General features: G+C 36.4%; 1 protein-coding gene across 1 annotated transcript in view; it reads left to right on the top strand.

The window, feature by feature from the left end:
- Pde11a (phosphodiesterase 11A) overlaps nt 1-27162 on the top strand; it is a 337140-nt gene that overhangs the window by 29886 nt on the left and 280092 nt on the right. The window contains exon 2 of the mRNA XM_048344223.1: nt 12976-13134. Within this exon, the coding sequence (XP_048200180.1) occupies nt 12976-13134 (159 nt within the window). The remainder of the gene's footprint in view (nt 1-12975; nt 13135-27162) is intronic.

The following is a 27162-nucleotide window of genomic DNA, read 5'->3' on the forward strand; positions in this document are numbered from 1 at the left end:
TCTAGGTGCTGTCCTTTAGCCTTTTCACTCAAGATTATCATTCTACCATATCAGCCACAATTCCACTTCTGTTTTTGTTTTTGTGTTTTCTTTTTTGGTACTGGGGATTGAACCCGGGATGCTGCACTTGCTAGGCAAGAGGTTTGCCGCTGAACTACATTCCAGCCCTCTACTTCTGTTTTTCAGTGGTTGATTGGAGATAAGAGTGTCACAGACTTTCTTGCCTGCGCTCCTCAATTATAATCCATCACAGCCTCCTGAGTAGCTTGGATTACAAGTGCAAGCCACTGGCACCGGGCCATTTCTCCATTCTAACAGGGTTCTTCATGCATACTGAATGTTCCCGGTGAGTGGTGGCATCCTTTTCATTTGTCAGAAGACATTTCCCTGGTCATTTCTTGGTTATCCAGTGTTCATCTTGATGGTCTTGTTCTGCTGTCACTTCCTATTCATGGTGAACATGAGGATGGGGAAGAAAGGCATCAGGAATGCTGGATCTTACATAGGAAAAGCAATGAGTAGGGGACCAGACAGTCTCAGGGATTCTCTTAGAAGGCTGGTGGGAGATAGTGTCATGGCACTTCCAAGTCCTTTTTCCAATAGAAGGTGGTGATTATTGTTTTCAAAACTATGCTTACAGTGGTTGAACACACTGCTGGGGCTGGAGGCTTGTTTGTGTTAGCCACACTTAAATCTGATGGTTAAGTTCATGGGAACACTGTTAACTAAGTCTATCAGACTACACCTGGTTTTTAGTTGCTGTGCTACATTAGAGGTTGTGATATTTAGCACTTAAGTGCAAAAAGAGTGACGCTGAGAGGAAGATCACATACTAGAACATTGTCTGAGTATAGCATTTTGGTTCTGCTCTCTTTTCTCTGATTTTTAGGCAACATTATAAAATTCCGTTGGCATTCTATGTCCCAATTCAATTGAACCCAATTTTTATAAAGACTTTTTATTGTGTGGGTGATCACAACTTAAAAAGTAATAGGGCCATTTAGATGGAGACTTTCTTAGACCCACTTATATTCTGCTACAGCACAGAGTGCAATGCTGTTTGTTTTTCTTGTTTATGTGGTGGCTGAAGACAGTCACACCTTGACAGCTGTCATTCTGTATAGCTGATCTATATTACTGGCAACCTAGTAGCATATTGACTTCTCCTTTTGGGATGTACTTTCAAAATTTTAGTACTGCTCTGTCACTAACAGCCAAATTAGCCTCCACATATATTACACTGTTTTGTATGATCACCAGAAAAATATGCATTCTTTTAAAACTAAATAATGATATCTTATATTTAATTTTTTAAAACTTACTTTAGAAAAACATAATTAGTGACCTTTTTAATTCTCTTATATTTATAGCTAGCCCATCAATCTTTTTTGTTGTTAATTTCTTTTTTTGCTGTTCATTCCTTCTGGCTTATTTTTAAGAGATATACGTGTTAAGAATTTAACACTTTGTCAGTAATATGTATTTATTTAAGTTTATTTTTACTTTCAACTCTCTATATGTGTATGTGCATATGCATATATGCACATATATGTGTATGTATGTATACACATAAACAATATGTATATGTATGCATATATGTGCAACTTCTATTTGGTCAGTTTTTCTATTTTAGAACATTTCTACTGTTTTCATTTTGTTATTTTGAAATGCATTTTAATATCAAGTGATCATGCTATTCTTATCATGGTCTCTGAAGAAAATGACAAGAATGGTGTAAGCCATGTGAAAACATTTTTAATTGTCTTTAAAATGTTTTAAAACTTCAAAAACCAGACTTTAAAGAATTTTCTTTTTCTTTAGAGGAACTATGGTTTGAAGTCAAGGCCTTGTGCTTGCTTGGCAGATTCCCTTTCTTCCTCGAGTCACATTCCTAGCCCTAAGAAATTACTATTCAGTGTTTAATTTTTGCCAAACAGCAACAGTAACTTCTACAAACTAGTAATAAGCCCAACTGAATATGTGATTAAGATTTAACATACACTATAGTATGAACAATTACAGTAATTTGACATAAATGTGGGGGAAAGGTGAGGAGCTGAATTTTGAGCCACTTGTCGGCTAGTGTCGATTGAGCACAGCAGAAAGGATTTAGAGCATGCTGTTGGAGGTGGCCCTGGCTAGATAGTTTTTAATTTAATGCTTTTATTCTTATTAAAAAGGTGATATACAAAGGAGTTAGAGTTATATAAGTCAGGTAAAGGGTACATTTCTTTTTGGAAAATATCACCCCTTCCCTTACTCCCTCCCAGTTTTCTCCTCCTGTCCATACCCACAAGTTGTATAGTTCACTTTCAACATAGTGTCTGATTACCATTGATTCATTTGTTCACCCTTTGTCCCTCTATCTTTGCTCCCCCCCTTACCCTTCCAAAGACAGATAAATGCACAAACAAGAAAAAGAAAGAAAACAAAAAAATCAACAAAAACCCTCTTGTTTCCATTTTCTGGAGTTCATTTCAATGAATATTATATTAATAGATGCATATAGGTATTATGTCACTGTGTTCCTCTTCTAAGAATCTCCTCCTCTGGTCTGCATGAATGCATGGAGTTTTGTATAATTTCTCTCTCTCTCTCTCTCTCTCTGTCTCTCTCTCTCTCTCTCTCTCTCTCTCACACACACACACACACACATTCTTTTTATACCAACCAGTGTATTTACTTGTAGATTTATAGCCACATTCTAGCTACCACAAATTAGGAAAACCTATGATTCTTTGAGTCTGGCTTACTTCACTTAATATATATATATATATTTTTTTCCAAGTCTTTCTTTCTTCTTACAAATGGTATAATATCATTCTTTTTGCTGGATGAATAGAATTCCATTGTTTATATATACCACATTTTCTTGATAATTGAGTTCAATAGAGCACAAACAAGGCCACAATAAAACTCAGCACAATCATGTTCATTGTAGCATTATTTACCATAGCCTTGTTAAGTTTTAATGAACAACTAGGATCAAATCTCCTGAGGGCACAGTTTCACCTGTACTCTTAACCGTTACCTGACTTTTCAGGCATTATTGTCTTGGCCTTAGCTTTCTCTGCACTTTTTGGTTGCTGGCATTTGTTTAGCTTTTGAACTAGAGCTCCTAATCCATGTATACAGATGTCTTTGCCTTTCTGGTTCCACAAGACAGCCTTGTTTTCCTGACTCATTGCAGTACTGGATGGTCCCACAATGACAGGAAGGAAGGTTCTTTCTGGCTAAGTGACCCCTTCTATAGCCCTCTCTTCAGTTATTGGTCTTTTGAAGTCATTTGAAGAACACGAATGGCATTTCAATTCCATTTGCACTATATCTGAACACTGACAACGTATGTGTGTTTGTGCGCACATGCGTGCATGTTGTGTAGCATATATCTGTACTATTAAAGCAGCTTAAGAACTGGTCATTTTCCTTTCTACCACCTCATATGCCTTTTGTTTTCAACTGTGCTGTTGGTCCTCCATTTTCTTATGTGTTTTGTTGTAATATGTACTTTTATTTGTTGTAAAAAAGAGAAATAATAAATGACAAGTTCGAAAGACAAGTGTCAACTAAGGAAGGAAGAACAGAGCAGGAGGATCAGCAAACCAAGTTTACTTTACAAACTAAATAAAGCAGGGGTAATCTCCCAAACAACATGGTGATAACAGTGACTGCTTGAAAACCTCATGAATTTTTTTATGATTTCTGGTAACCACTAGTTCCTTTTGAAAGTTTGAAAGGTTTGAATGAAAGCATGTCCATTGAACACTTACCAGGCAGCGCTGGCCTGTGTGTTTGTACAAATTGCTCCAACCCAATCACACGACTTCAATTATATCAAGGGGTGAAGTTTCAAAAACATGAATAGCTTGGTGTGTGTCCTGTGCACATAATCAGGTGGCTGAAATCTGAGGATCAGGATTTGAAGCCATCTGGGCAAAAGAAAAAAAATCTGAGACTCTTATCTCTAAGTAACCAGCAAAATGCCGAAAGTGGCACTGTAGAGTGCCTGGTAGAGTGCAAAAAAGTTCAAGGACAATGCCCTTGGCCCTGAGTTTAAACCCAGGACTGGCTTAAAACATTTGAGTAATATTTTACACCGTTTACAACTTCACATGTTGTTCATGGAAAAAATTGAGAGAGACAGATTTTTGTTTACTTGAGTAATGACATTCATTCTCAAAATGTAGGCTAAAAACAATAATGATAACTTTGTTCTTTTTCTCAGCAAGAACCCAATTAGAGGATGAAGTATTAGCTACCTAGTTACTATATATGGTATCTTTGCTTTTTTGAGTTATAATCTCGAGATTTCTATTAATTAATTACAATAATACCATTATTTTATATTTTGAGAAAGGCAGAATTGAAATTAATTAAATTAAATTAAAGAATTGAAAACTTCCAGAGCTCAGTCTTCCAAGCATATTCTAGAAATGCTAGAAATTATGTCTAATGGTACATTATAACTTTAAGGAGATGCTTTTTTTGAGTTGAAATTACTAATTGATGAAACAATAAAAAGCAATTTTCTTTTGAAAATCAGAGAGTTTGACAATATATTGATTGGAATTTCAGTGGATTATTCATTTTATATATCATATTTCCATTAGCTTCTATATGTTACAATTATGTAAGGCATTAGTGAAATAATGTAAATGAAATGGGGGATTGAGTTTTGTCTCCAAACTTTTTTTGGGTAGGAAGATGTGATATTGAGTATGTAGTGTTCAGAGAAAATGGAAGGATCTACTTAATGAAATAAAATACAAAACAAACAAAACTTGTTTAAAAAATTCGAAAGTACGGTTTGTAGTTTCCTTCCATCAGACTTCAGGGAACTTTGAGTTTATTAACTAAACTCTAACTCAGTGGTTCTTAACCATGAGCAACAGCTAAAAGTCAGATCCCCTGATAGTACTCCACTACCGTATTATGACTTAACTACTCAGAGTAGAGCCAAGGGTTGTAGGTCCCTGAAGTACCTTAGGATTGAAAATGGCCAGTCTTTTGGCACGAAGACTATTATACACTATTATAGTGTGTACAGACTGGAGAAATACCATGTACACATGCATATTTTATATTGTCTTTTCTTTGTCATTGGTGGACACAGAAATTCAGATACAAATAAAACTGAAAGTATCATGAATTGATAGGGACTTTCTTAATTAAATGTTTTCTCATCCATTTGTTATAGTTATGAAAATATAACTATCATCTTATGAATCTTTTCAGACTTGTAGGTTTGAACATCATGGCTAAAAAGGACCTAAGTTTCTGTTGTTGTTTTTTTAAAGTTGAAGTTGAAAAGTTAAAATTCATGAAAAAAATAGCCTAAGGGAGGGAGTCATCCTTAAACAGGGGAAATGATGGTCAATACTAGTTTTTTTTTACTAAATCTTGAATATGGAGAATTTTTACTGTGAAGTGTTGGGGATAGACTCCACTCTTCAATACGAAGAGGATAAAAGAGGTTTTAGATAAATTATCTTTGCCATAAGCCTGAGACTTGGCAAAGATTTCTAAGTCTCGTTCTTGCTATGGGTAGTGTTGAGTGATTTTTCTGAGACAGTGGAAAGAGGAAACTGATTTTTTTTTTTTGTTTTTAAGCTACCTTTAAAATATATTAAGGGCTGTCATGGATCCTCAAGAATAATAAATACAACACTTTCTCAAAAACACAAAAGCTCAAGAGTACGGAGGCTGGTTTTGTATAGCTTGAGTGCATCTTGAAGAAAGGAACCCATTTTCTCAGTGTGGTACTAGTACCATGTTCAACTTAGAGACTTGCAGATAAAGGCAGCAATTTCAAGGTCCTGGGTCAGAAACAGTAATCGAATTAGTTCTTTAGACAGGGGCACACTAAGTTTCTTATTCTTGTAAAGTAAAAATTCCTTTATCTCTTTAAATGTTAAAAATCATAGCTGAATATCACATATAAAAAAAAGTTTGCCTAAAGGCAGTTAGAAGATCCTTGCACTTCTCAAGTAGTTATACTTAAAATATCTGATAGGAAAAATATTATGACATAAAAATACTTGAAGCAAGAAGAGACTACCACAATCATAAGAAACTCATTTCAGATTTTAACAATCTTATTAAAGAAGCCCTTACCTTAATTTATTAGAAGTCTCTCGTTGTAGATAATTTCTTATTCTTTTTGTCCTAAGGGAGATGAATAAAAATTGAGCACCGTTCTCCTTGTGATATTTTATTATAGACCTACATTTGTTATTTTCCTATTCAACTTTCTATTTTTAGAAACAAGCTCAATGTTGTGGGGCTTAGGGTGCTTTCTTGTTGGCCACATTTCCTTCATATCTGGCTCTGTGAGAAGCTTTGCTAGGGAATGTGGCAAACTTCTGGAGATTCTCAGCTTAAAAGCTATGAGGCAAAGTTTTTTTTTTTTTTTACCACTATGTAATTAAGTTTTAGTTAGGTTTCCAAATCCTTTTTACTCAAAAATGCCCTGTCTCTGTCTCTTTCTCTCTGTCATTCTCCCTCTCTCTTTCTATTTTCCGGCATCTCCACTGCGTGAATGACCCATGGTCAACTAAACTTCAAAATGCTCACAATGACTACATTCTCTACCTCAGCATCAGTTCCTCACTCAATTACCTGCCATCTACTACTCACCCACTGTGTGTCAAGAATATAGAAGAATTTCTGACGTTTTTATTTTTCACAGTGTTTCATCAAATTAAACAGTGAGTTGCGGTTTCGACCCAGAGGATCACAAGAGCCCAATAGCTATACCCTTATGAACACATAAGACGATGCTAAGTGAAATGAACTCCAGCTTATGGAAACGATTGTTATATCACTGTTGTAAATGCTTTCAACGTGGTATGTGTAACCGTAGCTTCTATTGTTGATGATCTTCTTGTATCCCCTTCCTGTGGTTGTACCTGCACTCTCTCTGTATCTTATCTGAGTACATTGGAAACCATGTATACATGGAAGCATGTATACATGTATTAGAACTAGGAAACTGAAAGGAATACTAAAATCGAGAGACACAGGGTAAAAAAGACAAATGACTACAAAAGCAATACTTGCAAAAGTGTTTGGTGTAAACTAACTGAACAACTCTTGGGGGTAAAGGGAAAGGGGGAGGGGGGAATGAGGGAGGAGGTAACAAACAGTAAAAGAAATGTATCCAATGCCTAAGGTATGAAACTATAACCTCTCTGTACATCAGTTTGAAAATAAAAATAAAATAATAAACAGTGAGTTGTAGTTGCTACATTCTAAACATCTTTTAACCCCGTCTATTCTTTATCATTCAATTGCTACTAGCTTCCACCCCATTCCAGATGGGCCTCAGCTCTCACCCAGATCTCTTGCTTCCAACTTATTCTTTACAAGCACTTGGAGCAGTTTGTCTAAAATGAAGACGAATTATATCATTATCACCCACTTTCTTAAAGCCTTCTAGTGGCCTCCCTACTATTTCCTTTATGATACCTCTTCAGTTATGAATTTGTTCACAAGAGCATCTTTATTAGCTGCAGCTAGTTTTTCCTGTCCCATCTCTGACTCTTCCAGCAAGACTGACTCTTCTGACGCTGACTCTTCAACTTCTTGTGCATCTTTAACATCTGTGCCCAGCTTCTTATTGCTTCTGGGCTTTGGGCCAAAAGGTTTCCTCTTTCTGAGACACTCTCTTCATTCCTTCCCATCCATTCAACTCCTTCTGAGGAGTAGTTCCTACTAATCTTTTGTAGATGAGATTGAGCAATTTACTTTCTTTGGGGTAGTTCTCTGACTAAATATTAGGTATGGCCACCTGCTCTGTGCCATAATGTCCTGTGTTTCCTCTACATTACATTTGTCATTGTCATTACTGGGATAGCAAAAACCTACTTTTTCATGTTATCTTGTATTAAACTTACTTTCCTCTATAGTGTCAGAATCATGTGTTTGTTTCTCTAATTTTATTTTTGTCCTAAAATTAATTTATGATTTAAATTTGGGCTTTGTTTCTCAGTGTTCTTATTTCAATGTTTTTAAGTTGGAAGATGAATTTAAGGATTACTATTTGTAGACAAGTGTGCAGTTGTACCAGCTTCTCTGGCTTCCACTAGATAAGTTTTAATAAATTTTCGAGAATTATCCTGTGGGCAGTGTAGTCAGAATGTGGATAAAACGTGTCTCAACATCTGTTATTTTTGGATTTTGATGGAAAAGAAACCCTTCTAGAGATTTTTTCACTGGTCAAAGCAGATAGATAGACTATGCCTATTCCAGTCTAGCATGACATAGTCCACTTCTCTGATGTGCAGCCACCAGAATATGCAACATGCTGCTTGCTCTGTCAATACTGGGTCTTAAACCAAGGCCTAGGCACTGTCCTTAGCTTTTTTGCTCAAGGCTGGCACTTTGCCATTTAAGCCACACCTCCGCTTCTGGCTTTTTGCTGGTTGATTGAAGATAAAAATCTCAAGTACTTTCCTGCCCAGGTTGGTTTCGAACCTTGATCCTCAGATCTCAGCCTCCTGGGTAGCTAGGATTATAGGCATGAGCCACGGGTACCTGGCTGTTCTCTCCTATATTAAGGTTTTCCCCACTGATACATTTTATTGAACTCATGACTATATGATTTAAGTAAATGATTCTCATGTATCAATATTACAGGAGATGTAAAAATTACTAATATATAATATTGAGTGATTCAATTTGAGATGGGTTGGAATGTAGGTATCATTCACTTTGAAAACTTCACATCACATAGTCTTGGTAAAGAACCACTGAAATAATTCAAAGTATATGGCTTACCTTGTTTGTTAAGCCTATTTATCAACCTTCTTTGCTCTCTTTATATATAGAATTTCATAGCATTTCTATCTATACAGTTTTAAAAATTAAAACCTAGGCCAATTTTCTTTTTTTATTTTCTCCCCAAGCAATCCACCAAGAGGTACTTCAATATTCAAGTACTTCAAGATTCAATATGCAACATACCTGTCTGTATCTCTTAAAACTCTACTGCTCTTTCCTTAACCTAGGTAATCTTCATGCCTTAAGGGACCCACTGAAGTACCTAACCTGGTAGCTTCTATTCCAAACCCTGAGTCATCTTCCACAAAGTTCTTAATTCCAAAAATATTCTTAATTTAAAAATTTTTTTAAAAAGTTAGATAAGAATAGATTATCTATATTCATGAAACATGAGCATAATACTATATTTTTCTCATATACTTTAGTTCATGGGTAGAATATATTTATACTATATAGTGTTTAACTTAAAAAGCATTTAATTTCCATAGAGTAGCTTTTCACTTTACAGGTTGTCATAGTGGAAACTAAGAATTTTCACACCTTTATAGTAGTTGCAGACAGATTTCTTTAGGGAATATATAAAAAACAAATTTGAGAATTATGTCTCAGTTTAGAATTGACAATATTTTTGAATGTATTTTTGAACATTCCTATACTTCGAAGTTTCATGCTCGTTTTCCTAATATTTAAAAAATAGTAATGTAAGATACTGACATTTTCTAATTTTAAAGTTTCCCTAAAAATAATGTAGCCATCAATTCATGATGTCTGCTGGCCATAGGAGAGAATTTCAAAAAATTAAAACTTTTTTAAACTGCAAGTCTTATGAATTGATTAGTCTTTCAATTTGTCTTTCATTACCAAAACTAGGAAAACTGAGAGGATGAGTGGGGTTAGGAGACAAGGGGGAGAATGATGAAAGGTATGACATTAAGATTCATGGTACTCATAAGGTGGCATGTTGGATTGACTTTCTTTTGTACAACTACTTGAAGATTTTTTTTTTAATGCTAAGAAAAATGGTTGTTAAGGTCCTACCTTTAACTCTTGGGCGTGTACGTGGAGACACTTTTCCATGTAGATGGTTAAGCCATACGCTGTTTATATTAATTTTTTTTTTTTTTTTTTTTTGGCCAGTCCTGGGCCTTGGACTCAGGGCCTGAGCCCTGTCCCTGGCTTCTTCCCGCTCAAGGCTAGCACTCTGCCACTTGAGCCACAGCGCCACTTCTGGCCGTTTTCTGTATATGTGGTGCTGGGGAATCGAACCTAGGGCCTCGTGTATCCGAGGCAGGCACTCTTGCCACTAGGCTATATCCCCAGCCCCGTATATTAATTTTTTAAATTCACAGAGGAATACAATGTGTCAGGCTGTGAGGAGAGAGCAGGAAGTAAAAGCAGTGTCTTCTCAATCCAGTAGGTGAAGCAGCCTGGCCCAAAGTGGTCCTTAGTGGCTTCCTACATTCTACCACAATGACCTGGAACTTTTTGGAATTTACCAAGTATTTTTCTACGTTAGGACTTTTACATGCTCCTTTCAAAATCATCTCTGCTGACTCACTTGTGCCCCCAGACCAGAACGTAGTCTTTTTTTTTTTTTTTTTTTTTGTGAGTCCTGGGGCTTGGACTCAGGGCCTGAGCACTATCTGGCTTCTTTTTGCTCAAGGCTAGCACTCTACCACTTGAGCCACAGCACCACTTCTGGCTTTTTGTGTATGTGGTGCTGAGGATTTGCACCCAGGGCTTCATGCATGTTAGGCAAACACGCTACCACTAAGGCACATACTCAGCCCCCAGAATGTAGTCTTAATCATGGCACTCAGAACTCTTGTCCTTTTGATATTGAAGCAGCCATGTACTTAAAGGGACAGCAAGTGCCAACACCATCAGTCCTCTGAGGAGCACAGTGACAACAGTGTAACTTTGAACTGTGTTGAGGCTATTCCCTTGTCTACAGACAGCAGTCTTAGCTGTGGGATCACATGGTCTTGTTCTAGCTCCTGGCTTGAAAGAGCAAAGCAAATGTTCATCAGTTTCTCATTTTTGTTGGAGGACTTTTTACTCTATGCTGTCCTCTAGCCAACTTTTTTGTTAAGGAGCCAATCTCTTGTGGTTGATTTGTTTTGTTTTCTTTCTCCCCTCCCTTCCCTCTTTTCTTTCATGCTGCTTTCTTTCATTGTTCTTTCCATCTTTTCTTCCTTCCTTCCCTCCCTCCCTCCCTCCCTCCTTCTCTCCCTCTCTCTTTTTCTCTCTCTTTTTCTCTTTCTCTTTCTCTCTCTCTCTCTTTCTCTCTTTCTTTCTCTATTTCTTTCTCTCCTTCCTTCCTTCCTTCTTTCCTCCTTTCTTTCTTTCTTTCTTTCTTTCTTTCTTTCTTTCTTTCTTTCTTTCTTTCTTTCTTTCTTTCTTTCTTTCTTTCTTTCTTTCTTTCTTTCTTTCTTTCTTTCTTTCTTTCTTTCTTTCTTTCTTTCTTTCTTTCTTTCTTTCTTTCTTTCTTTCTTTCTTTCATTCTTGCCAGTCCTGGAGATTGGACTCTCCCTGTCTCTGGCTTCTTTTTGCTCAAGGCTAACACTCTACCACAGCACCACTGCCATTTTTTTCTGTTTATGTGGTGCTGAGGAATCGAACCCAAGGCTTCATGCAAGCTATTCAAGCACTCTACTGCTAAGCCACACTCCCAACCCCTCTTTTTATAATTTGAAAGTATTTAATTTGAAAGTATTATATTTTACCCCAGACAAGTAGAGCACATATACTTTAGAAATAAGAATATTTTCCTATGTAATTACAATAGCACTCTCACACCTAGAAAAGTCTCTGGAGACAATGTTATAACCTCATTTTGAGTCTATGTTCAACCTTATCCAATTGTTTCCTCCAAAATAGCCTTTGTGGAATGTTTGGAATTTCCAGAGAAGAGTCACATATGTCATTTGCATTTCAGGCCTCTTAAACATTCATGAAACCAGCAAAGCTCCCATGTATTGCTTTAGCTTTCATTTTAGTTGTTGTGCCTTTTCACAATGTTGAAGAGCCCAGGTTAGGCTTCTGATAGAATGACCACTAACGTGCATGTTTCCTAATTTTATTTTCCTGAGTGATATGAGTAATGTTCCATGTTTGATAAGAACATTCCATATTCTTGATGGTGTTATGTTCTTTCTATGATATCACATCAGGAAACAATAGTGTTATTTTGCTTCATAAATGGTCATGCTAAGCTTGATTACGTATTTAAAGTGGCACCTATCAGAGGTCTTCATTACAAAGACACTTGTTACTATTGCAGTTACTAAGGCATCTTAGAGTGTCACTTGTTTATGTGAATACCAATCTTTAGCCCCAATGATATTATTGATAGTTACAAAATAGATATTATCTAAGTTAATCATTTATTCTTTGTTTTTTAGATGGCATTCTATAGACAATCCTTTCATCTCTTTACTTCATTTTTGGAAGTGTTTGAAATATCACTGTGGACTCAGCATTGGCTTTTTTTTTTTTTTTTTTTTTTTTTTTTGGCCAGTCCTGGGCCTTGGACTCAGGGCCTGAGCACTGTCCCTGGCTTCTTCCTGCTCAAGGCTAGCACTCTGCCACTTGAGCCACAGCGCCGCTTCTGGCCGTTTTCTGTATATGTGGTGCTGGGGAATCGAACCTAGGGCCTCGTGTATCCAAGGCAGGCACTCTTGCCACTAGGCTATATCCCCAGCCCTTTTTTTTTTTTAAACAGTTTGTGATATAGCCCAGGTGGTCCTGGAACTCTCTATCTTCCTGATTCATCCTCTTAATTGCTTGGATTACAGATGTTTACCACTATGCTTGGCCTCAGAGGTTCTTTTATTTTTCAGACGATCATTTAAATCAGTCACTTTTCTTAATACTTTTCATAATGTTTAGGGTATTTTAGCACAGCACTTCCTCATATGATATTTTATATCCATTTGTCTTTGTGGAAAAAAAGGTATTTTAATAAGTAACATACTATAGACTTTCCTTAGAATACTTGGCCTGTCCCCGACTTTGATATGTGATGCTTTATTATCATTTATATTCTACTTGTGAATTAAACATGAAGTGAAATTCATTTTCAAGATTATCACTGAGAAAAGTTCCCAGTGATTGATTTCAGAGAGTTACATTCCAATCTCCTCTCTGATGACAATATGCTTGCAGTGAATGCTTTCTCTTTCTTACTTTTAGGATCGAAGATTCAATGATGAAATTGACAAGCTCACGGGATACAAGACAAAATCACTTTTGTGCATGCCTATTCGAAGCAGTGACGGGGAGATTATTGGTGTGGCCCAAGCTATAAATAAGATTCCTGAAGGTGCTCCATTTACTGAAGATGACGAAAAAGTAAGATTTCATCCCTCATATGACTTCTACCCTCCTTTTTGAGCACTGATTGCTACTCTCCCTGAAAAGACAAGAATTACATGAATAGCTATTCGATTAGCCCATTCAAGGATCAAAGAGTTATTCTTACACAAAATGTAATGGGAGATTTTTTTTTTGTATTTCATAGAATGTGCTATAATTGAAAATAATTACTTCATCTTTTTTAAGCTTGTTTTTCATTATAAGGCTCAATAGTAATCTTGTTGTTCTGGTCTTTATCTTCCTTGGTAAGCTTTTAAACTTGAAGATTACAACCCCCTCGCATGTGACCCAAGGGAAGAGAGGGGAAAATGACTGCATTTCAGGGACTGAGCACTTTCTTCTTGTATTTTTATAACGACAGTGAATAATTTTTTTCTCAATTCTTATATTAAAAACCTGAACAAAGTCAGTATTACTTAATTGTTATTTCAAATTGCATTATTTTTGTTACTGAACAACAGTTGACCTTGGTAAAAGTTATGTACTTTTTCCTTTCATATTTTGAGTTATTTCACTAGTGGTTTATTTGCTAGCTAGCTTATGTTAAAATAGAGGATCTTCAGGGAATTTAAGTTCTGTTTTATCCTCTTACCTCCATATTGAATAGAATATGGTTGAATATTTGTAAAATTTATGACAAAAGGAAATTTCAAATAAGTTAGAGTTGATAACTGCCACATTCCTATTTGATTTAAAAAACACTTATAACTTAGCCTTCTGTATGTGGGTTTGCTATTTGCCAGTGCTAATTGCTAATGCATTAAATTAATGCAAATGTCCCGGTACAAAAGTGCAACATAAAATTTGATTATCTGGAAATTAGAAGAGTTTTAAATGAAGGAAGTCCTTGATTGAGGTCATTTCTATGGTAGAATTAGAACAGCTCAAAACCAGTGAAAATTCTATTCTACATTTGCCCCTTATGAGATTATGAAATTCTTTCTTTTTCTACCTAACCTAGTTTATTTTGTCACTGTCCTATAACTGAAAATTTGTTGTTGCTTCCCCCCACCTAGATTCTCACTAATACAAATAGCCTCTGAATGAACATTTTGAACAAATTACTTTTTTTGTTTTTGTTATTTCCTTAGGGTATATTCCACAGACTGAAATTACTGAGTGAAAGGGCAGAAAAAATTTTATAACTCTCATTCCATGGAATCAGCTAGATTTTGGAAATACTGAGCCCATTTATATTGGTAGCTCCCTGCATATTCCTATTTTTCAGTGGCCTGCCAACTTTGTTCAATTTTTAAGCTAAAATTAGTTAGTTTTCCAAGCAGGCCTCAGACAACCTCGTCCCATATTGATAGTATAAACTCCAGCATCACAAGTGATTTCTGGGTTCTATACAAGTAGGAAACAAGGAAGTGAAAGAAAGCCTCCTGTATACTATGTGAGAGGCAGAAATCGTTTTGCTACTCTTCAACTGGATGACTCTGAGGAAGATGCTGAATCTGTGTGTCATTACAGCATCACTGTGTCATTTGAAGGAATAAAACAGATAGATGCAAAGTGATCAGTATAACACTCATTGATAAATGAGCCTCATGCAATCTTACCATACATCTCAAAGTCAAATCAAAGTCATTTTCACCATCCTTGTTATTTTTCTGTATGTATGTCATCTACCATCTCATCTGGGTAACAGTACTTGTACATTAAGCATCATATGCTTTACATATCACGATAATATAAAATTTCAACTTCAAGAAGATATAAATGATGTATCATATAATTTAAAACTCTCTCTCTCTTTTTTTTTTTTTTTTTTTTTTGCCAGTCCTGGGCTTGGACTCAGGGCCTGAGCACTGTCCCTGGCTTCTTTTTGCTCAAGGCTAGCACTCTGCCACTTGAGCCACAGCGCCACTTCTGGCCGTTTTCTATATATGTGGTGCTGGGGAATCAAACTCAGGGCTTCATGTATGCAAGGCAAGCACCCTTGCCACTAGGCCATATTCCCAGCCCAATTTAAAACTCTTTTAAGCATGCAAACCAGTTATTATTTGCCTACAATAAGTGAAACTTACATGTATTTAATTGATTTTGGATTAGGCATGTATTGTGTCTGCAATATTATTTTCTTTCTTGAAAATTCTGTGCCTATGATTCCATGGTTGTATGGTATCAGTTAAATTTTGAAGGAGAATGGAAAGATCAGTGCTTCATCCTCCACTCTCAATATGAATCCAACACAGATCTTTACCTGACAGATGGTCACCCAACCTGCACTTGAAAACTTGCCTTTTAATGCCTTTAAAAGCATTGTGCTCTTCAAAGTTCTTGGATAATTAGCAGGATTTTTTTAATCAGTAATGTTGAGAGTTTTGTGTGAAATATTGTCTCCCATATGCATAGGTTAATAACTTAAATTACATCCTGACAAATTAGTAGTTTGGGAATTCATTGGAGGTGCATATAAAGACACACCATGCAGAAGAGATGATTGGAATTTTATGGTTCACTTCCTGGATTTCAAGCAAATGTTCCTGATTTTTCAGTGTTGTGTATGAGCTAGCTGATTTAGATGGTATGAGTAGAGTCCTTGCAATCAATTAATTTATCACTTGGGTATTCCTGGGTCAGTAAAGAGGTGTATTATTTTGTAGAAGAAAATAAGACCTGTCTAGGAGTAAACATTTGTGATTTATTAAGATATATTGGCACAGTAGTGTGAAAACTGGAAAGGGCAGTGAGCACAAGCTCTTATCTGCAATCCCAGGTTGCTTGTGCTTCAGCCCCAAAGGTGCCATTTTTTGTTGCTATGCTTCTTAAAACTTGATAGATAAGTTTATTGCACTTATTTTCCAACAGTTGATGTACAGCAGTTGTTGCCTGAAGTTCTTCAGCTAATCTACAGGGGGATTTTTTCAGCCTATGCTCACCTCTCTTCAGTTTATAATTTGGAGTGTTCAACCACTCTGGTACTCTCCTTCATACTGACATGTTCAGACACCCTGCAGAGCTGGGAGATAGCCAGCTGAGCTCAGCTGCCAGGGACTGGCCACATTCCAGGAACTAGTTACTGGTGATGCTTCCTTGCCAACTGGTGTTGAGAATGGTGCCCGGATGGTGCTAATGAGCCTCTGCAGAGGCTCGAGTTCTGTTATCAGCAACAGGCCTGAGACTTATAGCCAGGTAATGCGGAAGATTTCATATGTTCTTGGCCTGACATTTCTCTAGTGTTTCTGATTGTGTGAAACTATTATTTAGGATCTGTAAGGTGTCAAAAGTACAAAATGTATTTAAGTTTACTCTGCTAATAGGAGTGACACATTGGTGCCCCCAGAAGACTGAATATCATTCACACTTCACACATGTCTTTCTTGCACAAAGGATTTTGCTGGCATGGGATTTAGTCTTGAATACTTTAGACTTGATTGACAGCTGTAGTTTCTACCATAACCCCTTTCCCCAAACAACCAGTCCACTAATAAGAATGACTTAACAGGAACACAAATGACATGTTTCTTCTGTCATCGTATAAGGAGTTTCTATAGATGATACTTTCCAAAAGTATCTTTTTTTTTTTTTTTGGCCAGTCTTGGGCCTTGGACTCAGGGCCTGAGCACCATCCCTGGCTTCTTCCCACTCAAGGCTAGCACTCTGCCACCTGAGCCACAGCACCCCTTCTGGCCGTTTTTCATATATGTGGTGCTGGGGAATAGAACCGAGAGCTTCATGTGTAGGAGGCAAGCACTCTTGCCACTAGGCCATATTCCCAGCCCCCAAAAGTATCTTTTAAATACTTGGAAAAATATGGATATTGATATATTACATGGATATACTACAAGTCTGCCAGGAAAGTTGGTATGACTTCTATGAATATTCTATTGCCTTTAAGATACATAGATGCTAAAAGTGAAGTGAATTAACTAATTCTAAGAAATGCCCTTTGTGTTCTCATCTCATTATTTTCCTCCTTTCCGTCTGTAGCCCAACTAAGTTTTATTTTTGAACCTGTTGCAATAAAAGTATAATTAAATATTGGTGTCAGCAAAAAATAAAAGGTTTTAAAAGTCCTGCCAGATGGCTCATGATTTCAAGTTTTATTTGATCACAAAGATTTTTAGTTCAGAGAAAATTTGGATTGGATTCCAAACCTCATTAATTGCAATATTTTATTTACATTTAAACAATGATCTAGTCAACTGAACTGCTTGCCTTTTAATGGGTGGTATCCATATAGCCACTGTAAACCTGGAGGAGCTTTGGAGACCAATTTGCTTGTGGGCCATGAACTCATTGGACTTATTTGATCATAAAGTTCAGAAATAAGGTTTGCAAGGGGAAAAATTGCCAACATGTACACATTAGAACTCAGGTTAAACTTCAGAGTTTTTTTTCCCCTGATGGATAAACATTGTTGTGGATTTTTGGGTGTATTTCCTTAGGCAGAATCTAATTTTGGTGTAAGAAGGCAAGTCTAAGCCTGGCACAGTGGCTCCTGCCTGTAAGCCTAGCTACTCAGAAGGTTGAGATAGGGAGGATCACAGTTTGAGGCCAGCCTGAATAGAACATTAGCAAGATTCTATTTCAACCAATAAAAACCTAGGCACAGGGCTGGGAATGTGGCTTAGTCATACAGCGCTTGCCTAGCATGCATGAAGCCCTGGGTTCAATTCCTCAGTATTACATGAACAGAAAAGGCCACAAGTGACACTGTGGCTGAAGTGTTAGAGTACTAACCTTGAGCAAAAAAGGGAAGCCAGGAACAGTGCTCAGGCCTTGAGTTCAAGCCCCAGGATTAGCAAAACAAAACAAAACGAAAGAAAACAAAAAAACCTAGGCACAGTGTCATGTGTCTGTTATTCTGGCTACCCTGTCATTTCAATTATGTGAAAAACCTGTGTAGGAAGATTGTGGTTCAGGTCAATCTGGGAAAAATGTGGGCCGCTGTTTGAAAAATAATGAAAGAAAAAGGGCTAGGGGAGTGAGCATCAAATGGCAGAGCACCAACCTTGCAAGTGCTAACTCCCGAGCTCAAATCCCAGTATAGCCTAAGAAAAAAAGAAAGAAAGAGACTGAAGACAAGTAGGGAAGAAAAGCAAGACAAGTATGCCCTTTAATTCCAGCTTAAGGATTATCTGTTGGTAAAAACTGATCTACTCCACCCTTGATTTTATCTTGGACTACTTACTCCTCTGTCCGACTTTGCCCATATTCTTTTCTAATTAAAAATGATTCTCTTCTCTGCCTTATTTAAAATCAAATTCAATTGTCTTAGACCTCAGTAAACTGTTCCAAAAGTGAGTATTGTTTTCTTTGATAGTCCCTAATTTTTTTTTTTTTTTGGCCAGTCCTGGGCCTTGGACTCAGGGCCTGAGCACTGTCCCTGGCTTCTTCCCGCTCAAGGCTAGCACTCTGCCACTTGAGCCACAGCGCTGCTTCTGGCCGTTTTCTGTATATGTGGTGCTGGGGAATTGAACCTAGGGCCTCGTGTATCCGAGGCAGGCACTCTTGCCACTAGGCTATATCCCCAGCCCCCTAATGTTTTCATTTTAGCATTCTTGTCGGATATCCCCTAAATGAGTGCAGGTAGCTTTTTATTAACCAGTCATTTTGGGGGGAGGGAAGCATTTAATGGCCAAATATTCAGAAAATGAATAAATCAACAAAGCAAAACAAACAATGGTACTTACATTGTCTATTTTTTATACTTGATATTTCACACCCCTGTAGATTTACAGGTCCCTGGAGAAAGTTTTGTGTCTTTTGATGGTTAATAGAATGGCATTTGTAAATTCTTGCTTTCTAGTTTTTTCCTCTTGTGTTTCTGAGAGTAAGTGTCAAGATGCAGCATCTTTTGTATCTCTTCATCTCTGTAGGATCTTGTTAGTTAACTTATAGGTGTCAGGAGTGCAAAACAAATGAATTGGGTAGTTATGATCATAATTGTAACAAGAATGTATGCAAAGGATTTAGTGATCACCAATCTCCACATTTTTAATGGTTGAATAATGTTCCACTAGGACAAAGAAATGTTCAGTCACTGAATATTTATTGAGTTTCTACTTAGTAGATGCTTCCATGTTTGAGACATGGTGGCAAGTTCTGAGGTAAACTGGTTAATAGACAAAAATTCCTATTCTATTGAACTTTACATTTAGTGGTGAAGGCAAACAGTAACCAAAGTGAACATATAATAACAAAACTTTCAATACTGAGTGAAAAGTAATTAGTAGAGACGTAGGTATTTCAACAACTTTATTCATATGAATATAAGTCATTACTATAAAAATTAAAAAGTAATATCGAAAGAGCTCACAGTAAAATAAAATCTTTCACAAGTGACCAAGATTTGTCCCAACCTCTTTCAAGCAACTATGATAAATTGTATCTGTTTCTTCAAGTGAATCTCTTTCTTGTTTCCTTATACTCTTGATGATGACTTACAGTAGGTGCCCCTCTAAGCCACCTGTGTGCTATACTTCATAAACATAAAGTATTGAGTTTTCACTATTCACAAATGCCTTCTTAGAAGTATTATGTTCCAATCACAATATCAATTCATCATTGCATGGGTAGAAGAAATATAAGAGATCGCATAACTAAAAACTGACATAGCTGGGTTGTAGGTAGTATAGTGCTGGACACAAGACTGGCATGTGCCAGGCAAAGGTCAGGGGCTGAGCAGAGCTAGGCCTATTTTGATATCATGGGATTGATAAATCTACAGCTCCTAATAGCTGGAAGAACTGAAGTAGTCAAGCCTCTTCTAAAATGATAAAGAATACATTTACAAACTCTTTTTTAAACCTAATTTTTAAAAATGTCTTTATTGTCAAAGTGCTGTAGAGAAGGATTACAGTTTCACATGTAACACAGTGAGTACATTTCTTATCCAACTTGTTACCTCCTCCCTCATTTTCCCCCTACCTCCCGCTTCCTCACTTCCCTCCCCTCCCATGAGTTGTACAGTTGGTTTGCACCATATAGTTTTGTAAGTATTGCTGTTGCATTGGTTTGTCTTTTTATCCTTTGTCTCTTGACTTTTTTTTGTTTTGTTTTGGTTTGGTTTTTTTTTGCCAGTCTTGGGCCTTGGATTCTGGGTCTGAGCACTGTCCCTGGCTTCTTTTTACTCAAGGCTAGCACTCTGCCGCTTGAGCCACAGCGCCACCTCTGGCCATTTTCTGTATATGTGGTGCTGGGGAATTGAACCCAGGGCTTCATGTATAAGAGGCAAGCACTCTTGCCACTAGGCCATATCTCCAGCCCTGTCTCTTGATTTTGATATTCCCTTTCCCATGCCTAGTTCTAATACACGTATATATAATATACAGGGCACCAAAATCAGTTACAGTGACATTAGGGGTAAAATCATGGGGAAGAAACACAAAAGAAAAAGGGCATAATTTCACATGGTATGTTAAAAATAACAGCAACAATGATGAACCACTTGTTTCTAGATCCTTGTATATCACCCTGCACCAGAATCAATTCCAAATGGATGAAAGACCTCGAGGTAAAATCAGATGCCCTGAAAACATTGCAAGAACGAATAGGAGAAACACTTGGGCTCCTTGGCACAGGACAAAATTTTCTTCATAAAGGCTCAGAAACACAATAAATCAAAGAAAGGTTGGACAAATGGGATTTTATAAACTCTTGTCTCTTGATGTGCTCAGGCTTTCGACCAGAAAGAATGATCTGGAATTTCAGATTAGAAATAAATAAATACACCAGGCACTTGTGGATTACATCAGTACTTCTAGCCACTCACAAGGTTGAAATCTGAGGCTCACAGTTTGAATCCAGCCCAGGTAGGAAGGTCCATGAGACTTATCTCCAAAAAACTACTCAGAAAAAGATGGAAGTGGCATTGTGCCTTAAGTGGTAGAGTGCTAGCCTTGAGCAAAAGAAAAGCTCAGGGATAGCACCCAGGCCCTGAGTTCAAACCCCAGGAATGGCAAGAAAAAAAAAAGAAAGAAAGAAACATTTGTTAGCTTGAAGAATTGTTATTAAGGAATTACAGCAGGTGTTGTGGATTCTTCTCAGAGAATTTGAATTAAGACAGACCATGTCTTATAATAACTAGGGTTGTATGAAGAACATAGCAAAAGGGTGCTTGTTGCTTTTCACCTTAAGATGCTGGAGTACTCCAAAGGAAAGTTCAAAATCTTGCACTCTTTTTTTGTTTATTTAGTTCTTTTATTTATTTTCATCTTTTCACTCATTTTTATTTTATTTTTTAAATACAGAGGGGTTACAGTTACATACTTAAGGTAGTGAGTACATTTCTTGTCAAACTTGTTACCTCCTCCCTTATTTTTCTCCCACCTTCCTTCCTCTCTAAGTTCCCGCTTCCAAATTACACAGTTAGTTCACAACATATTGTCTTGTAAGTATCGCTGATAAGTATCATTGGTTCACCCTTTGTCCTTTGTCTCAACATTTTGATGTTCCCTTTCCCTTCCCTAATTCAGATAAAGGTATATACAATACCCAGGGTACCAAAATCAAATACAGTGACAACAGGGGCTAACCCATAGGGAAGAAAAATGCAAGAAAAAAGAAATAATTTCACATAATATATTAAAAATAACAACAATGAAAAACCACATGTTTCCTTATCTTGGAGTTCATTTCATTTAGCTTAGTATCAAGAAAATGTGATATACATACACAATGAAATTCTATGCTTCTATCAGAAAGAATGACATTGCTCCATTTGTAAGGAAATGGAAAGACTTGGAAAAAATCATACTAAGTGAAGTGAGCCAGACCCAAAGAAGTATAGACACTATGTTTTCCCTTATTGGAAATAATTAGTACATAACTAGGATAGTCCTAGCAGAGGATCACAGTGGCTTACATTCTTTTATGACTGAAAACATGATTTAGAAACCCAAATACATCCATCTATCTTTGAATTAGTATCTCTAGTTCTCTTGGAGTTTTTTCTTTTCCTTGTATGATAAGATTTTTATTATAAAAGCAATATAGACTTATTGCTTAAATTTTGAAAAGTACAGAAAAGGAAAAATCATCCACCCGTAATCCTAACTTTCAGAGTTTACATTATTATTGGTATATTTCCATATATTTATTATCTATAATGACATGTTTCAAAATTTTATATTCTATAGTATAAGAGTATTTTATCTTATGTCAAATAATCGTTAAAAGGTATGATTTTATGTTGGCATTATATTTTACCATGAAATTGTTTAATCATTTTAGCCCTTAGATTGTCTAAAAATGTCATTATAAAACTACAGTTAATGAGCTTCTTTATAAGTATATCTTTGACCACATCATAGGATAGCAATTTAGCTGAACTATTAAACTGATGTTTTAAAGATCGTTTAATATTATAAAGAGTATATACATACAAAACTATATATAATTATATAAAACTGGAGCAAAAATGTCACTAAGAATATATACCTTTGCCATTTTTAATGTACTCTAATATTTTATATCCTTCTTTTATAAAAACAAAAATTCTATTGCTGCTCATAATGTATGGAATTCACATGTTATATCATTTGTCCATCTACAGTTCAGTGTTTGTAGCTTATTTGCATAAGCATGTAACTGTCACCATACACAATCAAAAATGTTTTATCATCACCCAGAAAACTCTCTGCCCATTAGTAAGTCACTTTCCATTTTCTCCAACACTCCTAGTCTTAGATATTCACTCTTTGACTTCATATCTTAATAGACTTTATACAAATAGAATCATAGAAAATGTGATTTTTGGTGATGGCCTTCACTCACTTTACATACCATTTTTAAGATTCATTCATGTTGTACCACTTATTAGTACTTTATGTCTCTTTCATGGTTGTACAACATCCTATTATGTAGATTTGCTGTGTTTATCTGCTTATTAGTTGGTAAACATTGGATTGTTTTCACTTCCCAAATATTATGATTAATACTGCTATAAACCTTTGTACAAGTTTTTATGTGAACATGACTTCATTTTATTGGTTATATATACTAAAGGGGAAGTGCTAGGCTACATAGTAACTTTTTAATCTGTTTTCACAATACCTGTACTAATTCACATTCTTACTAGCCTTTCATTAGGTTTCCAGTTACACATGTCCTTATACAAGTTCTTATATGTCTTTTTGATCATAGTGGTCCTAATAGGTCTGGAGTGGTATTTCTTTGTGGGTTTGATTTATCTTATCATGATGATGTTAAGTATCTTCTCACATGCTTATTTGTCGAACAGTTCCTTTTAGGTTCTTGAAAAATTTTCACCCATTTTTCTTTCCAGAAAATTGTATCAATTAGCAAGGCCAATCACAGTGCATCAACTCACTGAATGAAATTTTATTGGCTTCAAATTGTAATTTTCTTTTTGATACTACAATTTCCAAAAGTTGCATTTCCATTATTTCTTTTTATTTTACCTTACTTTCACTTGTTTAATGTATTCTGTATATGCCTGCATTTCACAAAGAGTGAGTTAATTAATCATTGGTCTAAACTGATATTTTTAAGTTAAAAGACTAATATGATGCAAAACAACCTATGCAAATTTAGTTACCTAATGTCCTGGATCCTGAGTAGCAAGGATTATAGACATGAGCTACTGGCATCCAGGAGAAGTAGATAATTTTTATGTTCATTTCAAACCATTTTGTTTTCACCGAAATATAATACATTTTAAAATTTATAGTTATTTACTATTTTCTTTTCTCCAGGGAATGAAAAGGAAGTAAAGATCTAACTTTAGCTTTCTTTTGCTTTAAAAAGTTTTTCTTCAAGTCAGAATTTGCAGTTGGTGTTCAGTTGCTCTGAATGGCCAGTGGAGCTCCAGGCTAAATTACACTGCAGCCAACTTAGAGTATTTTTTTTAATATAGTGGAGAAGAATGTGCTATTTTAAATGATGCTATGTTATATTCCTTGTTGGGGAAGATAAAATAGAATATAAATTTCGTGACACACTTTGTAATTTCCAACAATATTGATTTCAAGGATATACTTGGATTTTTCCTTTTCATATATATATGTATATATACATACAAATGTATATACATACATATACACATACAAATGTGTATATACATATATATATATATATGAGGTAAGGATGAAACTATTTACTTCTGTTATTTTCCATTACTTCCTTTTATTTCTCCCATGTGTACCTGGGATAATAGCTTGGCTAGATAAGGTTGTCGGCTGTTTTCACTGGCAGATGCTGATCCCGTTTCCAGTCAACAAACGCTCACTCTCCTCCCCATCTCATGTTCTGTACACCCCATTTAGAAATGAGAAAAGGTCTCCAAGGTAGGCACTACTGTATTAGCAAAGCAGGCAGCCAGGTCCCCCAAGGGAAGACCTAGATGGAACAAGAGCGTGCAAAGAGTGGGTGGAAGTAACGAACAGTTTTGAAAAATGAGGTTATGTAAGTTAGAGCTGCCCAGAGACACTTTGAAGGTCTATTAGACACAGTTCTTGAAGGGGGTTTATTTAAAATCAAAATGCCATAATGAAACTCTTTTGCTGGAGAGAATTTAAAATGACTCCATAGAAGAACAAATTGACACTATCAGAAGGCCTGGAGGTATCTTTACCTATCTATAAAGAATGCATTTTGAAAGAGATATTGTCTCTAACATACAATAAGTGTTTCATAATAATAAACTTTATCTTTAGTTTTCCCAGACTTATCCATCTCTATTTTCTTTCTCTCTTTTAAAAAAGTTTCCGATTAATTATACAACATTTTTAATACTGACATTCATTACTTCTCAGTGGTGCTTGTGGTTTAGGGTAACTGAAATTTGTTCAAGGTATTTTGTTCCACTTTCTATTTCCAGACCAGAATGAGGCATCAGAACAAGCCTCAGTTCTGCTCTCCTGTCAAGAAGACAGAGAACTACAGTCCTTGGATGAACCCATAAGTGTCAATAGCTCCCTTTCAGCCTCTAACTCTAAATTTACTTTAAATCTCAGGTTAGCAGTTTGACAGGATGCCTGAAGGATCCAGGTTCTCACAGGACATGGTGGAAGTCTTGTATTTCTAGACTTCTACCCCCTGAAACAGGATGACAAGAATTCTTCCAGGAGCCAGTGGTTTCTGCCTGTGCTCATGCCTACTCCTAGCCACTCAGGAGGCTGAGATGTGAGGATCATGGTTTGAAGCCAAACTAGACAAGACAGTCTGCGAGACTCTTAGTTCCGAATAGCCAGCAAAGTGTGTGGAGTGGAGCTGTGGCTTAAATAGTAGAGTGCCAGTTTTGAGCAAAAAAAACTAAGAGATAACCCCCACATCCCAAGTTCAAGGTCTGGTATTGGCTGAAACAATAAATTTGCGCCTTGTGGTTTGCCCTCATGCTTGTTTCCATTTTTGTTTGATACTTTGAAGAACCAGGGGGGTAAGGGGAGCAAAAAAACTACACATTATGACTAAGTTCTGATCTACAGCACAGATTTTTTTTAAGTGAGAGAAAATAAGAAACCAAACTGATTCTTACTTTCTTGTCTTCAAATTGTTGCTCAGGGGCAGATTATGCACAGATCATTGGGTGAACTAAGGGTTATTGTTCCCAGGGCCCTGTACTTAGTAGTAAGTCATTCTCCTGGAAATTATATCTTCACTAGGAAGGAAAAGGTCACAGTCATTCTCCTGGAAGATGATCCATCATAATTATTCCTAGACAAAACCTTTGGAAAAAAAATACTTTGCGCCCTTCATGGTTCAGTGATGTGAAATGTTTATACTAAACTCAAATGGACACTCAAGGCAGGGAGCACTGGACAAACCCATGGGGTAGGTGCTATGTTTAGAAAGGTAGTTAACTAGAAAATCATAGGTTATATATCCCATACATCTACTTTCTTATAAAATGTTGGGTACATCAGTTATCATAATAACATGATTTTTTTTCACTTTAAGAAGCTTTATTCTTTACACACAGAATAATTCATACAATTCTGTCTATATTCCTATGGGGTAGAAAAGTAGTTTTATCGTTCTTTACAGAGGAAATGGATTATCTTCTGTGTTGTCCAGCATGAAGATAATAGTGGAATTGGGAGGGTGTTGGTCATTACTTCTTTACAGCTTCTCATTTTTTGTAAACAGGGCATTACATATTTTTATTACATAGAAAGAGGATAGCTCAGAGTCAAATACTCAATGGATTAATTGTAGGATGACTTCATTCATCATGCCAGACTGGGCAGCTAATCCAACAGTAAGAAAGGAATTGGATTAGAACATTGAAACAGTGAAGTTATTTCTTTGCATATGATTCACATTGAACTTGATTAAGATGGTAAATACTGTATAAGAGTCTTGTTATGTAAATCCTCATGGAAATAGTTCATTACTGATAACTATCTGCTCTCAATGTATGAAAATCATAAAAATTAAAGAGAACTCAAAAATCATTTTGGTCAAGCTCTCATGTTAGCGCTTAAGAAAAGAGGTTTGGTAATTCAGATACTTGAAATTATTTGCTCTTGAGCTGCAATGTTAGAAACTCATAGAGTAGAAGAAAGTCATATCTATGTCTTGCAACCCTAGTGCCTCATGGTCTTATTCTAACCAGGCAGACATTTGGCTGTCTGTGGGCAGAGAGAGACCAAGGGCAGTAGTGATCGCATTTGACTTTGTGGCACTTGGAGAACAAAGCCACACATTACTCCTTTCTATGGTGGGGAAATCCTGGTGAAGGTGTGTCTCCAGACACAAGTCAGTGGTGTGAGTCTCCTAAGTGATCTACGCCTGTGTAGGAAAGGGAAAACTTTCCTTTTACTCTTTAAGGACTTAACAGCCAGGTCAATGAAATCAATGGAGGGTAGACAGATTGACAGGAGAAAAAATATACAAATTTATAGGAGCATCACATGGACAAAAATACCTCTATATTTCTTCTGCACTAGGTGAAAAGGAAATAAGATAAAGGTAGCTGGGAAGAGAGTAAATGATTGGGGGTAATAATAGTAATATGGTGCATGTTGTGGCATGGTATCTATCTGGCGTTTCCTCTCTTGTGGTCCTGAGTAAATCCTCCTGGTTGGTGAA

Source organism: Perognathus longimembris, chromosome 4 (genome assembly GCF_023159225.1).
Source record: "Perognathus longimembris pacificus isolate PPM17 chromosome 4, ASM2315922v1, whole genome shotgun sequence".
Taxonomy (NCBI): Eukaryota; Metazoa; Chordata; class Mammalia; order Rodentia; family Heteromyidae; genus Perognathus; species Perognathus longimembris.